Raw genomic sequence first — 17,923 nt, forward strand, 5'->3', positions numbered from 1 at the left:
AGCTAATCTTAAATGTCAAAGTAGAGAGGAGCCTAATAGGCCTATTTATTTTCATTCATTACACAATATGAATAAGCTATGCAGACAGTTGTAAAGAAAGAACATCTTTTTCTTCTGTTCTCTACTTGTTATAGTTACACAGTATTAGGGGTGTGGGCTGTATTAAAAGTATCCACTTATCCATTTATTTTATTGTTTGTGTACATTATTGTTCAGTGTACATGGTCACATCTGAAACAAACTTTACGTGCTTGATAACTCTCCCACCCCGCAGACATCTACACGCCAATACCGATTTATATTCATAGCGGCAAGTGCTATGTAGCTCCACATAGGGGACACAGGAAGTGACATATAGCACATTCATGCGGCGTCGGAACCGCGTAGGAAATTCACAGCCGCACCGGCAGAGCTCCAGAATATGCAACTCGGCCGGTTCACGCGCGGACGCGCTACAAGTGCGAGGGCCCGCCCAACGCTGCTTGCAGCTTTAATATTGTCTTTACACTTGTTAAAGCACTTTGTAACTTGTTTTTGAAAAGTGCTCTACAAATAAAGATTATTATTATTATTAATGAGTATGATAACTTAACTTAATGGTGTGGTGGAAAAATCAAAAAGTAGTTGTATTTAAAAAACAAAACAAAAATTAAAGCTGCAAGCAGCGTTGGGTGGGCCCTCGCACGTGTAGCGCGTCGAGGTGTGAGGCGGCCACGTTGCAGATTCTGGAGCTCTGACAGTGTGGCTGTGAATTTGCTACGCGCTTCGGACGCTGCATGAAGGTGTTATGTCACTTCCTGTGTCCCCTTTGTGGCGCTACATAACGCTTGGCGCTATGACTAGAAATTAACATTGGCATGTAGATGTGTTCGGGGCAGGACAGTTATCAAGCACGTAAAGTTTTGTGCAAATGTGAGCATGTACACTGAAGTTACAACAACTTCCTGTGTCATGGCGAAGAGTTGATCTTTGATGCCACGCCACGGATATGCCCATTGGCGAAAACTCACAGATAGCACAACTTTTCATCGTCAATGTCTTTAGAAGGCACAGCAGAAATTTAAAGTCGATTGGACTAAATCCCTAGGAGGAGTTCGCTAAAGTATGGAGTGTGTAAATCATCCAAAAATTCAACATACATGTAGGTGAAACGTGCCACGGGGGCTGCTTCGTTGAAGGTCATTTCCTGTTGCCACTAGGTGCCGCTATGACCATGGGTGAATGTTGGCATGTAGATGTGTTCAGGGCAGGACTTTTATTAAATGTGTAAAATTTCGTACAGACCTAAGCATGTACAGTAAAGTTACAACAACTTCCTGTGTCATGGCGAAGCCGCCACGCCCCTGCCAAGCCGTTAACTGAAAATTCACAAGTTTTACAACATGGCCTCATCAATGTGTTAAGGGTTTCCTGTGACAGTTTTGAACTTCATATGTCCAACCTGCTTGGAGTAGTACATTACAGCGTAAAATGTGTCATTTCCTGTTGCTAGCAGATGGCGCTATGACTTTGAGTGAATACTGGCATATGGATGTGTTCAGGGCGGGACTCTTTCAATTCCAAATTTGGTGCAGATGTGAGCATGTAGACTGAAGTTACAATAACTTCCTGTTTTATGGCAAATCATCAATTTTGGATGCCACACCACGGGCACGCCGTTCCACAAAAACTCACCGTTCACACAACTTGTAACTTGTGGAGCAATTAAACTTGTAATCGTCAATAACTTTAGACTGCACAGGACAAATCTAAAGTCGATCGGATTAAATATCTAGGAGGAGTTCGTTAAAATACAAAGTGTGTAAATCACCAAAAACCATTAAATCCAAAATGGCCGACTTCCTGTTGGGTTTAGGCAAGCTTCAAGAGGCTTTTTTGTGCGTCTGGACATGATACACGTACCACAGTACACACCAATTTTCGTACACGTAGGTAAAACTATGTCCAGGGGGCTGCTCTGTAGGGGGCACTAGCAAGCCAATTAATTATGTGCAAAGTTTGGTGAGTTTTTGAGTATGTTTTGAAAGAAAAAAAAAATAATCCCTGCAATTTCAATAGGGACCTCGCACGGTTCGTGTTCGGGCCCTAAGTATTATAAACCCACACTTAACTCTACTCAATGGAGATGGGCTCAACATTCCAATGGTCCAATAGCCTACTGTGTGGAAAGGTTACAATGTACAAAATCCCATTTCCCATATCTGGATTCAGTCCAGGAATTATATGATCTATTCATGAAATTATCACTATTAAATTTCTATAATTAAGAGTTACCTACACTTATACATGGTAACTAATAAAATATGTGACTGTTAAAAGACCAATGGAGCCAGAACATATAGCATTTCATTTGACATAAAAGTGGTAACATGTCATCTGAACAATAAATCTCATTTTGCTGATAAATGTGTAAGTAAGGTTTCCTTTCATAGCAGGCTTATGATTGTCTTTTTCGAGTCCATTGCTTCCACTCCAACCCCTCCCCGTCCTCCTGTGTGGAGCACAATGACACCCATAACAACGCAGGAACACACATAAAATGAGGCATATGTCCATGAATCTATTGCCCGAGTGCATGCTGGGAGCCTTCCCAACACACCTAACTCATGTAACTGCAATGACATGGTCAGCACACAGCCAATCCTGTGAATGCTGATCATGGTTTCAACTCTCTACTCAATAATATTTATTTATTTAAGTTAGAGCGCACTGTTGTTCAGGAATCAAAAATAAATGACTCCCAAAGACATCTTTTTTCACTTCCAAATTAGTGGTTTAATTTGAAACCTGTTTGGTAGGTTTTGTGATGTAGCTGTATTTCCATGTCTCTGCATGCAGTGCCAACTGAAAAATCTGAAATAGACCACCTCTAATATGTTTAGCATATTTCATATTTATTGTACTAATTATTACTGCACTGTGTGCGTGTGTCTGATGCAGGCTTCACATACACGTTTTCTGTGTAAATCCTTCCTGGGGATATTCAACACACCTCAGATACAAAACTTTTCCTCTTTCTCAAATTACAAGCACAGTTGTGTAACAGAGAGCAAGGGCTCAAAGACCCTTACATCACTCTTGATGCCATGCAACACATAGTTTGCAAGCTATCTAATTGGTACTAGCAGTGTAACCTCAGGTAATGGATGATCTTGTACAGCATGACAGGGAGAGATCTGCTTGAGGAGGCTCTGCAGAAGAAAAGAATAAGGAGGCTCTTCTGAAGCCACTCACCATAAATCTGTAAGAGGCTGCTCACTTGCCTCCAGGTGCAGCTGCTATTCTCTGACACCAAGTAATGAGTGGCATGGCTAAAGATGAGACATATTCAGCATAGCCCTAAGCAGAGTCACACCGTGTCCTCAGCACTGGATGTGTAGCTTGGGAGGACTTTCAGGTCTCTTTTGGCAAACCATTACAACTAAAAGGATGGTGTAAACCACAGTACCTGTAGACTATCACAGAGCTAAGAGCTACTGACAGCTTACAGGAAAAAATGCTCAAATTGTTGTTTGCTTACAATGTTGTGGAGCAATTAAATGTAATAATGACAAGGACAAGCACGTCTACTCACAGTAAACCCTCCTTGTACTCATATGTGAACCTCTGTTTAAGGTCATCAAAACTGTTGTCAACATACTTAAACATGGAGGCACAGAAGTACATTTACTGTATGTGCTGAAAACGACATTTCAAGATAACATACACATAATGGGCCATTATGAAAGCAGACACTTGGACCAGTTCATTCTTAAGTGAAGATACAATTTCTCAAGTCAGCTGAGATGTGGGCCAAAAAGCCAGAATAATGAGTTGAAAGTCACTAAAAAGGCTTTGTAGAACTCAGAGAGCTGTTGCAAAGTTGGTGAATTATCTTTACATGGTTTAATTTTCAAAAAAGCCATATTTTTTTTCATACTGCACATTGCTGCAGCTCCTCCTTTCACCCTGTGTTGAAGGCTTTGTTTTAGCTATGGAGTGATAAATCTGGTCTCTAAATGATCTTTGTTGGGAGTTGCATCCTAGTTAAGGACTACAAGCCAATCAGAAGCAGAGAAGGGCGGGTCAGCCAAAAGACGGTAAACAGGTTCGGTTCAGCTGTAGGCTACGTGGACTGAAGCAAGAGTTTCAGAGGGGTGAGTTAATAATCTGTAACAAAAGTATCTTTCATCCATAAAGTTAGCTGTTTTGCTTTGCTCAATAGCTAGTTAGCTGATGCTAAGGCTAGCGTCTCTTCTGACAGCTAGAAGCTATCGTGTGCAGTGCGACAGCTAGAAGAGACGCAAGACAGCGTGCTGACGTCACACATTGCCGGAAGTGCTGCCCTAGAAGGCTGCTCGAAACTAATGTAAACAGAGATGCCTTCTGAGGCAGCTGTCTATTACGGTATTGAGGCAGCGAGGCAACTGCCTTCCGTTTCGAACACAGCCTCTGTGTCTGATTGTTGGTTTGTCTTTCTAGTTTAGTTAGCTAAGTTAACTAAGTTCTAGTTAGCCAGGTGTAGTTAGCTAGCATAGTTACTGCAGAAAGTTAGCTAACAGACGGTCTTCATTTTATTTTATAGTTTCCTCTTCTTTGTTTAGTGTGCTGTTCATTTTCATTATGGCATCTGTGCGTGCGGTGTTGGAGGACAGATGACAGAAAACGCGTCGCACTTTCACCTGCCACTGTCTTCTATACAGACTGCAATCTGCATTTTACTGACGGCCGTTTTACCAATGCATCGGCAAAGGTACCCCCACACCCCCGCAGTACAGTAAGTGCACCATAAAACGTAGTGGGAGTTATCGTGTGCAGTGCGTGACAGGACCATAAACTGTATGACTGATAACAGCTGATACTGGCACATTAGTTTCTATCATGGGTAAGTAATAGCTACTCCTGCCAGACAGTAAAGTGTACTAAACTTTACAGTGTAGTGATGTTAACACAGCATATCGTTAGTGAACACTCCAGCCGGTCAGTTTTTTGGTTGTCATGGTAATGTATTACATCTGACTATTAACCACACCCCCCATTATCTGTTTGAGAGAGAGTGTTAACCAAAAACGGCAGTTAAAACTGGCTGGAGGGGGGCTTTAACAACAAGCCTCGTCCAAACGCGGCTCATCTGCTGCTGTGAAAACGGAATCGCGGGTGAAAAGATACCAAACACAAGGTCTTTTAAATAAAACTGCTGACAAAAAACGTCATAAGAGACAGAGAGAGAAACTGTTCCAAATTCCGTTGTGGGTGAGAAGTCATGTTTAAGGCTTGCTGCTAAACAAAACGCTCGTTTTCGGTCCAAAAATTGGATAAACACTGACTTTTTATGAGGAAAATGCAAAAGAAGTGACCACAATACACCAGTGGAGAAAAAAGAGGAAAAAGAAGGAGAAAGAACGAAAAAAGACACAGTTTGAAGAAGGAGTTCAGAAAACAAAGCTCAGAAACAGAGCATCAAACTGAAGAGAAAAAAACAAGGAGAACAAAAACAAACGAAGAAGGGGATAGATGGACTCAAGCAAGTAACAGCAAACTACTGGACACTGAAATCAGTAAGTTTTTGCATTTATTAGGATAAAACAAGTCCCAACTGACACACTCAAGCTAATAGCTAACAAGCTAACACTGGACTGTGGTTACCTAGCAACGGCATCAATAACAGCAGTAGTGCTGTTTTAAACACAGAACACAGAAGCTTGAAGATCAACAACTGTTTTCATGAGGTCTCCACACTCTGAAACCATTGAATACCCCCAGCTATCAAAAGCAAAACTGTAAGAGGAAAATATAAACAAACATTACTTCGAGAAAGACCAGAAATCCTATTCCTGGACCACTACAAAGATGGAAGATCCTGCAATTTAATCTTCTGGACAGATGAACCATGTGCCTGGCTGCATGTGTTCAGCTCTCATTACCCAGCAATAAAGAGAGTAGGCATTTGTAATGGATGGAAAATAAGTCTACTGGAAGAAAATGACTCTGTCACCAGCAGAATAACAGTAAACCTGTTCAAAAATGGAACTGCCATGATACAAGGCAACCTGAGACAGTTTGAGCTTGACTTTCCTGCTATGAGACTGAGAAGGAGGTCCTCGCAAGCATCGCTCCAACCCTGGGAGACAAACCGTCCTGTTCTGTCCCTGCTCCAGACAGACAGCCTGCTGATGCTGACACTGATCCTCTCCTGCTACAGCACTCTGAGGCCCTGGACATCATGAGAGAACACTTCTCCCAGATAGAAATAGAACTGGTACAGATCAGAGAGCAGAGCTGGACCAACAGCAGCCTACCTCTTCTACTGTCAGGGACTTCCAGGCCAAGAAAGAACAGGACAGTGTCAACAGCTGAGAGAGTTTCAACAAGAACTAACTTGTCAGAGAAGACAGCTGGATCATCTTAGTGAGAAGGTGAAGGAACTTAGGAAGGAAAGAGACAACTGCAGAACTGAGTTGGCTACTCTGAGAGAAGAGCTACAGGACAACCCCCTGTGCCCGCCTCTCAGATCCAGACTACATCCAGCCAAACTCTCCCTACACCTGCTGAAGGACAACACAGCCCTTTCCTCGAGGACTCCCCCCCCTCACACCCAGCCTGGTGCAGACTATGATCCCCCCCCTGTACCAACCAGCTGCCTCCATACAAACATTCCAAGCCAAGACGCCAGTCACAACCCTGCATCTGTCCAAGGCCTAGGCAACAACAACTTAAGGTCCCAGCAGGACATACTGGCAGACTCTGAGGAGAGTAATTGAGCAAGCTTCCACCAATTTCCCTACCAGCAAGATAGTCATATTTACGCTGCTGCACAGGAGAGACTTCCACCCCCACACTATTCACAGAGTGAATATCTCTGGAGCCTCTCCAAGGACTGTGTCCTCAAACCCAAACACCCGACCCTCCACCTGGACTGCCTGTATGATAACATACACCTACACAGAGCAGTCAAGGATGTTGCTCTTGGAAGGAGCCTCACTACCACTCCAAGGGGTAACCACACAACGCAGACCTCGAGGACCTCCTAGAACTTCAAGACCATCCAGACCTCCACCATGCATCCACCCCCGGCTGTCAGAGAGGACGGCCAGGTCACCAAATCCACCGCATCACCAACATCACAACCCACAGGAACAAATTTACATTCACAAATACGGAGCATTTCACAGCCAACACCAACACTGGCCTCTGATACCCAGCCAGAGAGCCCCCGAGCCTGGAGGTCCTATACCCCCCCTCATCCCAACGGCAGAACCAAGACTACTGGAGCAGCAGCCTATTGGACTGAACTACGCTGCAGCGGTGAGAACAGCCACAGCCCCGCCCCCCTCTGGTGAACTCAGACATATTACACATGCTAAACCTGCTCTCGCCTCATATAGCTACATGGTGGAAGAGCAGAGACCTCTTAAACACATCATAATAATTCATAGTTTAGCATGTTGGATATCAGTTTAAACTAATAGTAATATAAGGACAATTCTTAACAGTATTTCACACATGATACACTCTAAAATGTCACTCAACCTTTAATATTTTATTCATTTACCAACAATACTATTTTCCTCTTTTTACTTTCTTTGTTTTCGTTTGTTACTAGTATTATTTTTTAATATCTAGTTTATTATTATTATTATTATTATTATTATTATTATTATTATTAGTTTTATAAGGTGTTTGTCTAATTTCTGAACAGATTACACTTGGAGATTAAATCATTTACAATAACATGTTGGAACAGTCAAGGTCTGAGATCATGAGCTCTTGGTTTAAAGAGCAGAAATTCAGATTTTAATAGAGAGTTTCCACTGGTCATCCTCACGGCTACACTGAGATTATTATACATCAACAAAAAATCCCACAATAACCCAAGGCAGAGATTCAGGAGGCATGATTATATGGTGTAAATCAGAACTGAACCAGTCAATCACAGTTATTAAAAAAGAAGAATCTTATATATGGTTGAAATTAACAAACAGATGATTTGTGCTGAGCAACATGTCTACATGTGTGCCATCTATATACCTCCATCAGAATCCCCCTACTACAAGCCAGATATTTTCTCTATTCTTGAGGAGGAAGTTAACCATTATAAAACCATGGGAAATGTATTAATCTGTGGGGACTTGAACGCTCGAACAGGGGAAGGAGCTGACACTATGAACACCCAGGGAGACCAACACTTACCTGGAAGCACCTGCTTCCCCCTCCCTGAATGTCCTGCTAGGAAGAGCTTTGACAAGCTTACTAATACAAGCGGCATGCGGTAAGTACACCCTAAAAACTAAGAAAGAACAACACAGCAAGAACCAGCTCAGTGAAACTGAGGAATCCTTAGAGTCCAACCAGTTCTGGGAGAAATGGAACAACCTAAACAAAATCCAGCAGGATGAATTGGCGATCCAAGATGGAAATACTTGGATTAATCACTTTATCAGTTATACAGTAATATAACAAAAAATGATGATCAGTACAAGATATTCACGAAATGGAAAACTCTGCAGGCGGTGATAAAAAACAACCAAAACCCTCTAGATTACCCTGTAACAGAACAAGAATTAACAGAAGTCCTCCAGTCCCTGAAAGGAAAAAAGGCTTGTGGTACTGATGGAATCCTCAACGAAATGATCAAATACTCAGACCATAAAATCAGATTGGCTATACTAAAACTATTCAATAAACGTAAATGTTCCACATTTGTATAGCGCCTTTCTAGTCTTAGACCACTCAAATCACTTTTACACTACATCTGCATTCACCATTCACTCACATTCATACACTAAGCCTAAGTGCTAAAACAGAAACTAACATTCATACACTGGCGGAACAGCCACCAGGGGCAATTCAGGGTTCAGTATCTTGCCCAATGACACTTTGACATACAGCCTGGAGGAGCCGGGGATTGAACCGTGACCTTACGATTAACGGACAACCCGCTCTCCTGAGCCACAGTCGTACTATTACCAAATAACTACAGAGGAATATGTGTATCCAGTAATCTGGGAAAAATATTCTGCAACATCATTAATAAACGACTTGTCAACTTTCTTGATGACCACAATATTCTGCATAAATGCCAAATAGTTTTTTTACCAAAGTGCTGCACAACGGACCATATATTTACCCTCCAGACCCTCAAGAATTAAACATTAAGAAAAGAAAGGTATATGCCTCTATTGTTGACTTCCAAAAAGCCTTTGATTCCATCTGGCGTGAGGGCCTTTTCTATAGGCTACTTGAAAGTGGCATTAGAGGAAAAAAAAATGTGATTTGATTAAGAACATGTATACATAAAGTGAATGTGTGATAAGATTGGAAACAAACAAACAACGTTCTTCTCCCAGGGCCGGGGAGTGAGGCAGGGATGCCATCTCAGTTCAATTCTCTTCAATCTATATATCAATGAATTAGCGAACCAATTACAGAGTTCCATGGCACCTGGCCTCCACTGGTCTCCTTCACCCCAAGTGAAGGAGTTCAAGTACCTCGGGGTCTTGTTCACGAGTGAGGGGAGACTGGAGCAGGAGATTGGCCGGAGAATCGGAGCAGCGGGGGCGGTACACTTGCTTTACCGCACCGTTGTGACGAAAAGAGAGCTGAGCCGTAAGGCAAAGCTCTCGATCTACCGGTCGATTTTCGCTCCTACCCTCACCTATGGTCATGAAGGCCAAAATGGGTTTCCTCCAGTGGGTGGCTGGTTTCTAATTTAGAAATGTGGTGAGAAGCTCGGCCAATCCGTGAGGACCTCAGAGTAGGGCCGCTGCTCCTTTGGGTTGAAAGGAGGCAGTTGAGGTGGTTTGGGCATCTGGTAAGGATCCCTAGGGAGGTGTTCCAGGCACGTCCAGCTGGGAGGAGGCCTCGGGGAAGACCCAGGACTAGGTGGAGAGATTATATCTCCACACTGGCCTGGGAACGCCTTGGGATCCCCCAGTCAGAGCTGGTTAATGTGACTCAGGAAAGAGAAGTTTGGGGTCCCCTGCTGGAGCTGCTCCCCCCGCGACCCAATCCCCGATATACGGATGAAGATGGATGGATGGACCGTAGATCCACCATTGTGTTGGGTTTTGCGCATTATGGTGTTAAGTGGCAGATCAGTTGGCCTGCTGCTGTTAAATATTTTATATATTATGTATGTAAGAGACTCTATCCCAGAAGAAACCTAAATTACTATGTAGCACGTTATTTAGGATAATATGGCCGTATGGTGAACCTGTGAACTTAAGTCACACTTAAACAACTATTACTTTGTGTTGTTGGCCAGAAAAATAGTAAGACTTCTCTCAGTGTACACATTTCCTATGCAAGTACTATATTGGCTGTATTATTTGTGTCCCCCTCTAAAATTTCTCTTGAGAAAATTTAGTATTTATTGTCCGCCCCTACTGTTAGACGAGATTTACGCCCATGTTTTGAGGACGTATTGGAGTAGCCGCTTAGCGAGTGAAATATGAGGCACATTTAGCTTTCATCCCTGTGATGTCACAGGGATGAAAGCGAAGCGGCTGGACTACAAACGAGCTGTTTTCAAGCGGTTCAGAGCAGTGCTTTCTGTGGGAGATGGGAACTCCCTTTGGGCTGGACTTTGGGCTTTTTCACTTTGCAAACCTATTACATGCACAAAAACAGTATATAACTCAATAAGGGAGACGGAAAAAGCCAAAAAGCAGAATAAAACCACTTTAAAGTTTTAGAAGCACTGCAAAATCAGAGCATAAAGTGTCGCTTTATTTCACATTGAACATTTAGCAAGCTGCGCCTGTCTGTGCAACACAAAAACATAGCTAGGACAAACAGTAATCAGATTAACCAGTGCTGGAGGAAGAATTCAGGTCCCTTTACTTAGTGTGATATAAAACACTCCATTACAAGTAAAAGTATCACTAGTAAAATTTACTTTGCAAAAGGTACTCAAATTGCAGAAAGTGATTATTAATATTATATTATTAATATATTATCTGAAATTAGCATTTGACTGTTTCAGTCTTTACATAATCTTTATCAGTGTGTCACATTTCATAAACTAGAATTTAATCTTAATCAGTAAAGTCCCACCTACTTATCGCTGTCAGATAAATGTATATTGTAATGTTTTACTCAGAACTGTAGTGAAGTTAGTAGAAGTATAAAGTTGCATAAAATAAATCACTCAAAGTATCATCAAATGTACAAATACCAACATAAACACACTTACACTATATTACACCACTGGATTTAACCAGGTCCATTAAACACCAGAATATCTTTCTAGCCCTAAAAGAAAGGTCAACATAGATCATCAATGGTGTGGCTCCCATATTTGAAACCCCTACACTAACAGACAACGTGCATGATTATGTTGCTGCTATTGCTAATTTAACTATGCTTCATGTATCATGCAGTTCTAAACATCTGGACAATCAAACAATTCTTCACTCATGTCAGGAAAATGATCACATTCGAAGACGCTCTCAGTATCAGTACTGATGTTATCTTAACAAACACAACTCACCTCAGCCTCACTGCAGATTGCTCATATTATCACATGCTCCATTTGCCCCCACACACACACCACACACACACACAACTGCACAAAGTAGGCATGCTACCACGTAGTCTTATCTGCAGTCTTTACATCCAACTGAGAGGAAGAGGGATGGAAGCCACCACAAAAGCAAGGAGAGCTAAATGTAATGTGCTGTAAATGAAAACAAACGCAGCTTTAGGAGGGTTACATGTGCAGCACACAACGATTTCAAAGTAGAACCATTTATCATTAGCCTTGCTTTGTTGTAGTTACTCATACACTTTGTTCCCAGAGACAACACTCAAGCTTTTGTATGCGGATTCTGAACTGTTTGTAGCTCCAGTGTTTGTGCTCTGCCTATCTATTATTCCCAGGAGGCGTTTCCTCTTCTGTGGGCTGAATGTAGAGATCAGGTTGACACATTATATCCTGTTATGTACATAGAAACGTGTGAGCTGATTTAATTACTGTTGTATGACTGTCTTAACAGTCAATTTCTTTACTTTGCCCCTTGATAATATATCTATCAATTTGTCCATGGTAATTATCCCCTTTTTTCTACTTTGCCTCATTTATTTCGGTGATTTTCTGTTGACCTTTTCTATCATGACAATACACTGAACCAAATTAGAAACGCAACACTTTTGTTTTTGCCCCCATTCATTATGAGCTGAACTCAGAGATCTAAGACTTTCTATATGTACGCAAAAGGCCTATTTCTCTCAAATATTGTTCACAAATCTGTCAAAATCTGTGTTAGCGAGCACTTCTCCTTTGTCAAGATAATCCATCCACCTCACAGGTTCAGCTGATGATTAATGGGGGCAAAAACAAAAGTGTTGCGTTTATACCTTTGTTCAGTGTAGTAATGCTCTGAGCTTTCTCCTGCCCATTTGTACTTAAGCTTTGCAGTCTACAGTATGTTGTGGTAATCAGATATGCTGGAGTAGATTGAAACTGTCTCTTTATATACATATATTAAAAATGCAGTAATAATACCACACAGAGTCTGCAAAAGTGATCAGCTAAACCACGGAGTTGAAATTTGTCTACAGTTCTGCCACAGGAATCTGACAAATCATTTGGATTTAGAATATCAAAAGGTTTTTTTAACAGCTCCTGCCCAGAAACATGATGAGCTGTACTTGTGTTGGACCGGTATCTATAGGATTTGATTTGATTTGATGTTTATTGCATGTCTGCCAGTGTCATCCAAGGGTATAATTAGTAAAACTCCAATCAAGTTCAGTTCTTTTCATCCTCCCACCCCCCGAGACTCTCAACAAAACTTTCACTGTGTGGCGTAGTGGATAAGACACATGCCTTCCGTATGAAAGACCTGGGTTTGAATCCCCACTGTGACACATCCACCAATGTATCCCTGAGCAAGACAATTAACCCCTAGTTGCTTCAGAGGAGTGCGACCTTTTGAGATATATAGCAATTGTAAGTCGCTATGGATAAAAGCATCAGCTAAATGAATAAATGTAATGTACTCAGTACATTTACTCATGTACTCAATTCGTATGAGATACTGCACTATGACCATACAGTAGTATACTATATATATATATATATATATATATATATATACACACACACATATACATACACACACACACACACACACACACACACACACACACACACACACACACAGTGGGGAGAACAAGTATTTGATACACTGCTGATTTTGCAGGTTTTCCTACTTACAAAGCATGTAGAGGTCTGTCATTTTTATCATAGGTACACTTCAACTGTGAGAGACGGAATCTAAATCAAATTTATATAATTAAAAAATTGCATTTATAAATGCAAATGCTATTAGACATATTTGATATGCCGTGTATGTATACTGTATGTGATGAATGCCATGGTAGTTTCCACAAGGTCAGTTAACTAGTCATATAATGATCATCTGAAACAAAAATTTAAAAGACAGAACACCTGCATTATAGCCTGGATTGATGTGGGTGTGGAGCAAGCTCTGATGAAAAGAAATGTATCTGCTTGGGACTAAAAAGGGCCTCTGCTGCTTTGATTTGAACCACCATTTTAGCAGAGCACACAACTATAAATATGTAATACTAAATCGCTGGAGTACCCCTTTAACATAGGCTACTGCTGTTACAGATTAATCCATTCTGGGGTTCTGCTTTGTTTGTTTTTGCTTTACAATGTTGAAATGCAGAAAATATTTATCTCAATCAGGCCACATCAGCACACTGTCCTGTGTGCACAATGCGGAGAGAGATCCAAACGGTCATATTATTCAGATGACTGGTTTCCATATTCACCACTGGTCTGAATTTGGATCAGTGCACCGGAAATAAAGTCACATTCATTATGCATGTTTTTCCTATTTGGAGCAGAGAAGTGCCTGCATTTATCTGAGAGCAAAGTCTCACCTGGCCTCACTGTGTTAGGGAATTTTATTTAAACTGCAATAAGGGACTGATACCCTTTTATGCAGACAGAGAGAGAGTAGGCACAAAAAAACCTGTTGGAGCACCTAATCCAGTCAGAGTGGTCTTTTCCTGTGAGATATTACACATAATGTTGTTCATAATCAGCCCTGTCCTCCCACTCCACTCATCTCTCTTTTTCTTTCTGTCACTGTGTGAAAAATAGACAGGTTAATATGGAGCAGAGAGAATGAATTGGTTTCTGTTAGACAATGACAAGTACTGAATTGCACTATTCGGCTGAAGGTAAGTGCTTAAGAGGCTGGGGGCCTATGGTCAACCCTCAAACAGCCAAGTTCCTGGTCAGAAGTTCACTTCATTGAATGTGTGTTTAATGACTGTCCATTAGCAGAACTGTAAATCCTTGTCCTCTGCTGAGGGGAGTTTAGAGCACACAGAGAGCCAGAAACGGGGGATGCAGCGTTTCACTGCTGATGTGATCTCTAGCCTGTGGTGTTGCCTCAGGGATCATTTAGGAATGCAGGGCCAACAGTAGGCTCATTCTGAAGCCTCTATGACATAATAACTTTCTGTGAGGAAATATTTCAGCTGAGTACACAGCATTTAATATTGCCATCTGTCCTGATCATTGTGTCTTAATGTTTACAGGAAACAAACGGAAATCTTGGAGATGACGTCTAGGTTCCTTTCACACCTATAGTTTGGTTCATTTAGTCCAGACCAAGGGGGAAAACTATGTTACCTTTTAATTCTGGTTCAGTTTGTGTTCACACTATTACAAAACACATTGTTATACAAGACAAATGAAGCTTAGAAGAGGTTCAGTCAGGAAGACTATCTTATGCCACTCACATTTCTCTCTCTGACTCTCCTCCTGCTTTTGTTGTAATCAGCTGACTGTGGGCATTTATTTAGTTAAACTAACCAGACTTTGCCACAGTCCGTCAGCTGTTATTTCAGTGCTAATTGTCGTGACCCTCCTCCACCCCATTCACCTCCAGTTCATCAAATCAAGCTTCCAGGTCCAAACTCAACGGAAGCCTACTCCTCTTCACATCCAATTGGGCCACAGCCATTCTCTCATCCCATCATCACCAGTGGTCATCATCCCTATGCACAGACAGGAGAGAGGATGTCTTGCCGAACTTCTACCCTCAATATTCCTCTTCTTTCTCCTAATGGGAATGGACCTACTGCCTCATACAGGGCCCCCCCCTGACCCAAAGAGGCAGGCTCCTATCTGGACTCCACGTTCCGATTCCTGTTTTGATAATAGTGACGCACTCAATTCTGCAAATGTATCACTTTTTGATTTCCACTCCTCTTCAGGCACTGAGTAAGTGCATTCAACCAGAGTCCCCAGATTCAAAACTAAACATAGAGAAGCAGCGTTAAATTTTTTTGCACCACATACACTATATGGACATAAGTACTGGGACACCTACACATTACTTTTATGATATCCCATTCTATATCTATAGCCATTAATATGGATTTGGTCCCACCTTTGCAGCTATAAAAGCTTCTACTGTAAAGGAGAAGGCCAAACCCAAACTGTTGGAAGAACTATTGTCTTAAATTGTATGCTGTAGCATTAAGATTTCCCTCATCAAAAAACACACCATGAAAAAACAGCTCCACCAAAACGTATATCTTATCTTACTGGGACAGGGGTGTCCACGTGGTGTATCTGGAACAAACTCTCACAAAAATTGAGAACTGCTCCACTTCTCAATTCTTTTAAATCAGTGCTTAAAACCTTTCCACTTGACACTGCATTTTATATACAAGTAAAACTTGGGGCTATTTGTTAATGTCTTGCACTGCAATTTTGTCTATTGTTTGATTTGGCTTATTCTGTTTTATATTATCTTATTTTACTATGTTTAAAATCCTATTTCTGTATGTCTTTGTATTTGTATGCATTTCCTTATGTTTTGTTCATACATTTTGTTGTGCAAAAGACTTTTGTCTTGTTGTTGAAAGGTGCTGTACATATAGTTCTCTTCCTTTACAATAACAACACTATTTTTACTGGCAGGCATAGAGTATGACACTGTAAACATAACATCTATTGTAGAATACTGTAATACATTTTACAGAAATAACCTGTTAATGTATTGACAGTATAATACTGGGGACCGCAGCTGCTAGTAGCTAGTAGTGCCCACTTTTTAATCACACCCTGACCCTTTTGAATCAAAAGCATAACATTAATATTTAACAATAAACCGTATACATTTTGAAGAGCACCTTCACAGTTCAGTGTTCATTCTTTATTCATGTGAATCAAGGAAATAGCTCTGCCTTATGCACCACAATCAAGACATTCAATTAATAATCATACTATACAGCAGGAATCTGATTTCCATGATGAAAAGAAATCGCATACTTTAATGAAGCTTTGTTCTTTAGCAGGTAACCTATGTGGGCACACTATGAAGAATCTGAAGACTGTCCTGTAAAAATGTTTTTGAGAACTGTCTCTTTAAGAAACACATTAGCCAACTAACTCAGGTTTTAGGTTGGTTGCTACGGCAACTGGCAGCGCTTGTAGAAGCAGCAGCTGGTAGTTCCTTCAAACTTCGCTACACTTTTGTTGTTTTATCTGTTTTTTCCGGCTTTATGGTCAAACATGTTACCTCTGACATGAAATACAATCATTGGAAGATGAAGACAGGGTTTTTGGATTAATGAGCAGCAGACCACGATCCCCCAGGTCCAAACAACGGGACCAGGGGAGAGGAAAGAGAGCCAGGAGAGGAGCTATGCTGGCCCAGCTTGGACTTAATTCAGCTCATAAAGATCTGGTCTGGACAAAATTGGACTCATGTTGACCAAGCAACAGAATTCAGAGACTGTTGTGCCCACATCATTACAGAGACCTGCCCCATAGACAACCCGGTCCAGGCGCTCGGCAGGTTGTCCATGTTGTGAGCTGTCAGCGCAAGACTCCGGCAAGATGAGAGGAGGTGTGTTTTACATCGATGATGGTTGGTGCTCAAACACAGTCAGGAAGGACATGATTTCCGTGTGTCTTTATTGTGAGGATGAAACCATATTATCATCTGGTTGCTGCTGTTTACATTCACCCCAGATGCAAATTCAAAAAATCCACTGCAGAATGTTTGGGGTGTATGTGTCTGTATATATGTAAATAAATAACTGTAGGCTGGGCACATTAACGCGTTATTATCACATTAATTAATTAACCGACAATTATTTTATCACACGTTGATGCAGTTTTTTTTATTATTATTATTATTTTGAAAGTCCGTTGCTCACTGGCTCTAAATACACAGACAGACCGTGGGTCACAGGAGGGGCGGGATGTCGATCAGCCTGCAAATCAGCCACCCAAACAAGCAGTGGAGGGAGGCTTCAGCAGACTACGCTGTCATCTTTTTTCCATATTTTTCTACCCGCGATCCGTTATCACAGCAGAAGGTGGGCCATTTGCTTGTTAATGAGGCAGCCTTTTAAAACAACTTTTAAGCCGAAACCAACATCTGCACCCTGTGTTCAATGTTGCTTTAACGTTACCTGGTCTGTGCTTTTAAAATATCTACCGCGACTTGTAACATCATTTCAAGTTTCTAATCGAATGAAGTCGAGTGAACACACGCACCGACCCCGCTACATTATTCAATGTTACTGCATTCAACGCGTAACAAAGCAATTAAAAATTTTAATCGTTGCCCAGCACTAATATTGTTTTATTTTATATGTTACCATATTTTAATATATAGGCCTACACTTAATTCTGTATTGTTTGTGTAGCATGAAGGAACTATTTCATTTCATTATGCAGCCTTATATAATAACAAATAAACAACCTTGTACCTTTTAGACTGTACCCTCTCTCTTGCCTATAATTGGCACATTGCATGCACCCCCATTAGGCACCCTCCACCTCCAAAATATTCAAGTAAAATGGGGGAAAAGGACTCCTTAAAAATTGTTGCATCCAATTCAATGTGTGACAAATCATTGTTAGTATTAAGGAAGATTT

General features: G+C 41.3%; 1 protein-coding gene across 1 annotated transcript; it reads left to right on the forward strand.

The window, feature by feature from the left end:
• The first annotated feature begins 5,106 nt into the window (after window positions 1-5,106).
• LOC123985780 lies at window positions 5,107-15,742 on the forward strand. The gene is made up of 2 exons (XM_046073645.1): window positions 5,107-7,284; window positions 14,913-15,742. The coding sequence occupies exons 1-2, from the start codon at window positions 6,904-6,906 to the stop codon at window positions 15,249-15,251; spliced, it is 720 nt and encodes a 239-aa protein (XP_045929601.1). The 5' UTR covers window positions 5,107-6,903; the 3' UTR covers window positions 15,252-15,742.
• Window positions 15,743-17,923: the final 2,181 nt, after the last annotated feature.

This window comes from Micropterus dolomieu, linkage group LG17 (assembly GCF_021292245.1).
Source record: "Micropterus dolomieu isolate WLL.071019.BEF.003 ecotype Adirondacks linkage group LG17, ASM2129224v1, whole genome shotgun sequence".
Taxonomy (NCBI): Eukaryota; Metazoa; Chordata; class Actinopteri; order Centrarchiformes; family Centrarchidae; genus Micropterus; species Micropterus dolomieu.